Source organism: Otolemur garnettii, unplaced genomic scaffold, assembly GCF_000181295.1.
Source record: "Otolemur garnettii isolate 467f Iridium unplaced genomic scaffold, OtoGar3 scaffold00065, whole genome shotgun sequence".
NCBI lineage: Eukaryota > Metazoa > Chordata > Mammalia > Primates > Galagidae > Otolemur > Otolemur garnettii.
In genome coordinates, this window is record NW_003852460.1 from 4,951,365 (window position 1) to 4,958,831 (window position 7,467).

The 7,467-nt window shown below is 47.9% G+C and overlaps 1 protein-coding gene across 1 annotated transcript in view; it reads right to left on the reverse strand.

The window, feature by feature from the left end:
- Nucleotides 1-4,043, reverse strand: part of PUDP (pseudouridine 5'-phosphatase) — an 85,594-nt gene extending 81,551 nt beyond the window's left edge. The window contains exon 1 of the mRNA XM_023515075.1: nucleotides 3,945-4,043. Within this exon, the coding sequence (XP_023370843.1) occupies nucleotides 3,945-4,020 (76 nt within the window). The 5' untranslated portion in view covers nucleotides 4,021-4,043. The remainder of the gene's footprint in view (nucleotides 1-3,944) is intronic.
- Between the last annotated feature and the right edge of the window lie 3,424 nt (nucleotides 4,044-7,467).

Sequence of the window (7,467 nt, forward strand, 5' to 3'; positions counted from 1 at the left end):
GGAACCAGCTGTAAACACAGATGAAGCTTAACTCCCTTAGCCACTGCTCACCTCCTGCTGTGCAACCCATTCCTAACAGGCCAGAGACTGGCCTAGGGCTTGGGGGCCTGCAGGCCTAGGTGAGGTTAGCACTCACTATGTGTGGGAGTCTGACCACACACTGGCCAAGACTGGCTCAGAAGGCCTGAATCTCCTCAGTGCCAGGCTTGGTGAAATCCAGACACCTCCCTCCAGGGCCCTGCAGGGTCTTGTAGCCCTGGACAGTGAGTAGGCACTTCTAAACAGTCTCAAGTGTGTTATTTGGCAAGGACAAAGCTACAGGAATGCAAAAGGGCACAGAACCAGTCTTTATTCTATCACAGGATGGTGACGCAGAAAACACTCATTAAAATCCTGCTATGATCAATACTGCACATATTGTCAGTGCCCCTCACAGATTTACCTTATTATTTTCTGCTGACTTTTTAAGTATTTGAAAATAAGCTTATCTTTCATTGCTGGTTTTTTAAAGGATTTTAAATAGTCTATCAGTCCTAGAAAACACATTTTATGTACAGTATAGCACGTTTACATATACCAATATTCCAAATTCTAAATACTCTTAACATCTTCACTCTGACTAGCCCTCCCACCACCCCCATCACTATCAATAGCAGATATTGACGGCTCCACAGAAAACTCGGCCTGCGCTGTCCAAGCCAGTAGCCCCACACCAAACATGGCTATTGAGTGCTGGGACGTAAGACTCGTTCAAAGTGAGATCTGACTATAAGATACACACAGACTTTCAGGACCTAGTATCAAAAATGAATGCCAAATATCTCAATAACTTTCTTACATGGACTACATGTGGAATAATAGTATTTTGGACACATTACATTACATAAAATATAGCATCCAATTCAGTTCCCTTTCTTTTTTTGAAACTTGTGCCAGGAAATGTTACCTGGCTCAATTCTACTTCTATGGGACACAGCGGCTCCAGATAGTAAACTTCCTTCTCTTTTAAAAAAAAAACTGGGTCCATCTTTTCTGCTTTCTAATTTCAGTTATTTATAAACTACATAATCTTTCCTACACAGATACTGAGATATTGTTTAATAGTTCTTATCTTACTTCTTCCTCAAAATCTCATCCGGGTTTACAGGCTCAATCTCCTTCCTCTTTCTTTGAATAGCACCTGAGAGCAAACAGTGGCACCTAAATCATACCAATTGTTACCAAGTGTCCAGAAAAACAGACTCCAAAATGGTTTTCATTGGAAAGGCCAACTCATAGCACATACATTTCAAAAGCATGAGAAAGTAAGCTTTCTTTCTCCTCAACATTTCCTCTGAAACCTGCATTTTACTTCCCTGTTCTCCTCTGATTAAGCAAGGCCCCCGTCATATAAGAATTTTCTACGAAACTATTTGTTTTCAAGTTTACTTCCCTGAGAACTCAAATAATGAGGCTACATCACCGACAAAAAGAACTTGCATTCAAAATTCTGAAAAAACAGGGCTGGGTGAGGTGACTCACACCTGTAAAATCCTGGCACTCTAGAAGGCGAGGCAGCCAGATTGCCTAAACTCAGGAGTTCAAGACCAGCCTGAGGAAGGCACCTGTAGTCCCAGCTCCACAGGAGATTGATGCAAGAGAATGGCTTGAGCCCAAGAGTTTGAGGTTGCTGAGTTATGACACCATGGCACTCAACTCCAGGGCAATTGAGTGAGACTGTCCCCCCCTCCCAAAAAAAAATTCTGTAAAACAGATCTATTGCAAAGGAACTCAGTATAAATTGATGATACATTGTTATGCAAACAACAGCTATACTGAAGTGAGGTGCTAAAGAATTGAAGCAGGCCTAATTTAGTCAGTAGATTAAATGAGATAAAGTGGTTTATTTTGGAAAGCTGTGTTTTATATAAAATATTTTGCAAAAGAACAGAACATGCAAAGGTAAATTTGTTAGAAAATTCTGCAAAGCCTTTCCACTTCAAAGGAAAGTGAGGACAGCAAAGGAAGAAAAGGGCAGAAAATGAGGGGGGAAAAAGAGGTAGAACTTATCATTCCAAATAGCTTTAACTCTTGGACTATCTGACCAGATCCAAGGATTGGGTAACAATGTTAGGTCAAATGCTTGTACTGACATTTAAACAAATATTCATCACTTCAGGGCATGGCTGTGAGTGAATCTGGAATGAGAATTAGGCATCAAGCTCATTTCGAAGTTTAATAAATTTAATTTTAACGAGGCATTTTGGTTGGTATTAAAATTCATGAGACTCCCAGAACAGGTTCTCTGGACCTTTCATTAGAGGGTAAGGGATTTATTTGACAATTTAACTTCTTGACCATCCGAGTGGGAAAATTCATATCTACAAACTATGCTCAGGAATCCCAGAAGATTTTTGAAAATTTTGAATTAACTTCAAATTTAGTAGCTACATATACTGTTCACTCCAATTAGTGGCCTCTGTAGAGATTTTTTTTTCCCCTTTGGGCTCTGTGCCCATACAATGTTTTGCGTGCCTTTTTAAAAAAATCACTGCTACTATTGAAGCACCCAGTGACATGATGACCGGGAGCAAGGTCACATTCACCATTTAAGATGAGCTCAACGTCACTTATATTTAGAACCAGATCAATCCAGAATCATTCCTCACCTTGGTTCATCAGCTGTGTGACCTTGGACAAGTAGCATCACGTCTCTGAGCTACAGGGTTTGGTTCTCCCCCCCCTTTTTATTAGTCAGATGCAAATACTTCCTCCTACCTTCCGGGGGTTTTGAAATGAAGCAATATATATGTGTATGTAAACCAGCAGGCCAGCAGTGCACATCAAGTATTCAGACACGTTCACAGATCCGTGAAGCCTTCTGGTGGATATGAAGTTAGAACTTCTTACGTTTCATACTGATAATTGTGTTGTAGTTTGGGGTAGACTTCAGCACAGTTCTCTCTTGAGTTATAAAGTGAATGTTTTATTCTTTGAATTCTACTTGAATTCCTCTTGGCTGGGGAGGTTCATGTATACTAGGATTGACTTATCTGACTGCTGGTGAACTTCAAGTATACTATTACTGACTATCTGAAGATTTATTAATGCCTCAGCTCCGTGAGAGCAGTGCTTCTAAAATTTTCAGGCACTTGTGTTGTTAAAATGCGGGTTCTGACCGGGCACGTGTGGGGTGTGGAGGGGTCCCACCTTCTGCTTTCAGGTGACGCCCATGGCACTGGTCAGTGTGAGCAGACAGGCCACTGAGCAGGCCTTCTGCACCTCCATACCATGCACAGTTGGGGTGGAATAACTGCTTGCCATGGGGAGCTCTCCGGCACTGCAGAAAATTTAGCCGAATCCCTGGCCTGCACCCCACTGGATGCCAGTGACCTCACCTCCTCAACTCCAGCTGCGACACCCAAAATGTCTCCAGACATTGCCAAATGCACTTGCGGGGGGAGGAAGAGGGGACTGCGCAAAATCTCCGGGTTGAGAACCACCGCCACAGAGGATGCTCCAGTCACAGCGGCGACCGCGGGGCGGGCGTCCCGGAAGCTATTGTGTAGACAGATGGGGACACTGAGGCCGGGCGCCGCCCGGGGCCGCACGGGTGGGTAACCGGAAGGAGGGTGGGAGGGACCCGCAGCCGCGCGCCACCCGGTGGTCCCCGGGGGCCGCGCCCCACGTGCTGCGACCCCACGCGCGGCCGGCCCACCGGAAGCGGGTGCGGGGCCGCGTAGACGCCGCAGCCACGCGCGCCGGTCAGCCTAGACATGGACCCGCGGGCGCCAGCCGCCGCCCGGCTTCAGGGCCGGGCCGGGACCCAACGCGCGGGAGCCGCAGGGTCCCCGCCGGAACACGGCCCCGCCGCGGCCCCCCGGCCCTGAGGGACCCCGTCCCCGACCCCGACCCCCAGCCGTCCCGGGATAGCTCCCCACGGGAGGCGGCCGCAGACTACCCACCCAGAAGAAGGCCGTCCATGTCAAAGATGAGGTGGGTGACTGGGCGCGGCGGGGGCGCGGGCGGGGTCGCCGCCATGGTGCCGCCTTCTCGGTCTGGGGGGTGAGGGAGGCCCGGCGGAGGTGCGCGCGCAGCCGCCCGGCCCGCGCACGCGCACTGAGGCCCGCCGCTGCCGCCGCCGCAGGGCTCGGATGCGGCGCCTTTCGCAGCATCCCCTGGCTCCACGCGCGCTCACGCTTTCCCGCGGGATACGGGCCTCGCGGAGCCCCGTCTCTACTCTGGGGACGAATTCAAGGCTTGAATTTAGATAAATGACGAAGGAGGAACCATACAAGACGCTGTGCATTAGGGAGCAGGGTTTGAAGATGCTCAGGGTGGCGTCACTGCGAGCCGCCAGAATGCAGCCAAAGGGATGTGGCCACTGGGGCAACCAGAGGCTTCGTCCAAGTACGGAGCGCCAGCCCCTGGACCCTGGGCGGGTTTCCCATCCCGTTTCGCCCGCCAGGCCGTCTCCCTGCAGTCCTGGACAGGGACCAGGGACCCGGGCCGGCAGCCGCGCGACGCATGCGCAGTGGCTGGGAGGGTGCGCAGCCTGCATCTCAGAGCATCCTGGCTGCTGCCTTACTCCTAGGCCAGCTGCGCGAGGAGGATGCGGACATAGTAATAATTTTAAAAAATGTCTTGCGGTTTTTTGCCTTTGTAGGTCTTATCTCTCTTTCGAGTCCGCTGAGTTTTCTTTCTTTTCCAACGTTACTGAATGCAACCAGAGTACGTTTCACGCACACAGCCGTCCCCCTGCCCCCATTTTCAGAAAAATACCTTTGTGTCGCTGTTTCTATCTGGTCTTCATTTAGTGTTGCACGCGTTTAATAACGGTAGACATTTTGAAAAGCAGAAATAAGAAATTTCCAAAGAGTTCAAAACGTGAGGGTGTAATAATGGGCCAGGGCGTTCAGGGGAATTCAGAAAGGATGTTTATTATCTTCCATACTGAGTGAGCCTCCATGTTTCAGCTTCCCCACGGGTCCAAGAGGCGTGCTAAAGACGCGAGGCAGGTGTAGCTCGTAGTACACTTACAAGTGTATTGTGCATAGTAGATAATACTGTGTTTTCAGATCTAGTGCTGTAAGAGACGTCTCCCATTTAACATGATCACGAGAATACTGGATTTCAGGGAAGCCAAATTCAGGAGCAAATTAGGAAGGCGACTGTTAGTTAAATGCAGCCATTTATGGTTTCAGTTTGCTGCAGCTGCCATAACCACAAACAAGGTGAACTAAACAGCAGAAATGTCTTATAGATCTGGAGGCCAGACGTCCTAGACAGAAGGGTCAGCAGGGGACAGTCCCTCTCAGGGCTGTAGGATGGGATGTGTGCATGGCCTCTCTCCTCTGCTTGGACATGGCTCTGCTTTCCTGTGTCCTGTTAGGTTATATCATCTTTTCTCTGTATGTGTCTTTGTGCCCAAATTTCCTCTTTTTATAAGAATACCTTAATTGGATTAAGGACCACCCTGGTGACCACATTTTGACATAATTACTCCTGTAAAGACCCTGTTTCCAGGTAAGGTCACATCCTGAGGTGGTATGGATGAGGACCCTGGCATATGTTTTTGATAATTTAACTTACAGCAGATTGATTCCACAAGTGCTGGTGTGGTGCTGTGGTGTGCAGCCCTTCCCAGGGGCTGCTTTAGAATTCCCAACCCTGCCTTTTCCCCATTCTCTAGAAACAAATGGACACACAAATGAGAGAGTTATACATGTGTATTTTTCTTTTGCAACCCTCATGTTTCTGTTTCTTCATCAGATAGAAAGAATACATTTATCAGGGGGAAAGTCCCAGTGCATAAAGAAAAGGTTGTAATCTTTTTTAAATTCTTTTTTTTTTTGAGACAGAATTTCACTTTGTCATCCTCAGTAGAGTGCTGTGGTGTCACAGCTCACAGCAACCTCAAACTCTTGGGCTCAAGAGATTCTCTTGCCTCAGCCTCCCAGGTAGCTGGGACTACAGGTACTTACCACAACGCCCAGCTATTTCTTTTCTTCTCTTTTCTTTTTTGTTTAGAGATGGTATCTCCCTCTTGCCCAAGCTGTTCTTGACCTCCTAAGCTCAGGTAGTGTACCTGCCTTGGCCTCCTATAGTGCTAGCATTATAGATGTGAGCCACCACACCCAGCTTTTTAAATTCTTATTTTCCACAATCTTCGGAAAATCTGTGATATGCATAGATGGAATATACCAGTTTGCTTAATCAACAAAACCCCAGAGTATATGAATATTTCTTAGTCACAAGCTAGACTGGAAAAGAATGAAATTTTGTTCTGGCAATGCATATATTATCTTTCCATAATTGTTCTGACAGCCAGAGATGGCCAGCTTCTATGCTGCATGACAATGCCTGTCCTTCCATGAATTTCGGTTTATTTTGGCACAGTTGTGTTTTCCCCTCGGGACAATAGCTCCCTTTCCTGACAACGTTAAAATCCACAAGAGAAGACCCAATGAACTAGAGTACAATGGTGTGAAGAGAATTTTCACAGCTGATGGGGCAGATAGGGAGATGACACCTTCTCACTTGGTAGGAGTGTAAACATGCCGTTTGTTATGAATACATGTGTACGTGTGGCATCCTTCTTAGAGTCTCGGCTTATTCAAACTCTGTAGTTTGGTGTCTTGACTCTTGTGATAATGAGCTTGTGTTCTTTGTTGGATTTGGTCCCCAGTGCGCTGGATCAGCAGCACTCTCTTCTGTTTCATTCTTCTCGTTATATCTGTGCAGATCCCCCCTCCCCCTCTGATTGATGGTGGCAGGTTGGACTGGGCACTACCATTCTCACAGGCTGACCACGGCACGTTCCTGGATGAGGCTGAGAAACCAGAGAGCTCTGACTTCCTTCTGATGGGGCCTCCACCTTAGCTCCTCATTACACATTTGCCTTATTTCATCCTCTGTGTACCTGGCATGGTGACGGGAACCTAGGGAGAGTTTTCTCACCTCTTCCCACTGTTTCCCCCCAGCCCGGTCAATTCTGGCAGGGAGCCCAATGGGGATGGTTGAATTTACCATTCCTGGTTTTATACTCTAGTTAGAATTATCTGATACTTTGGTGGGGAGGGTCATTTTCCTTGATCCTATTTGCCTTAGGAGTACAGTCTGGCTCCAGGAGAGAGGCCCAGTTTGCTACCCTGCAGTGGTGAAACACAGAGGTGGTTCCAGGCCAGCAGCAGCAGCAGCAGCAGTAACAACAATATCCCCCAGGGTGCTCACTAGCAATGCAGACTCCCAGGCACCACCACCCGCCCAGACCAGCTGACTCAGCGTCTGCCTTTCATCCAGGTCCTCATGTGGCCCTGGCCATCACCCCTCCCCCAGGGTATTCCAGACACTCCCTTGTGAGAGGGGGATACATGAGAATCTCTACTTGCGATTTAAGTGTAAAGGACTAAGAAGGATGTTAATTTTGATTAGCATGCAGTATCTGCTTGGACACCGGTGAATGGTCCTGTGCCCTAGTCAGTTCTC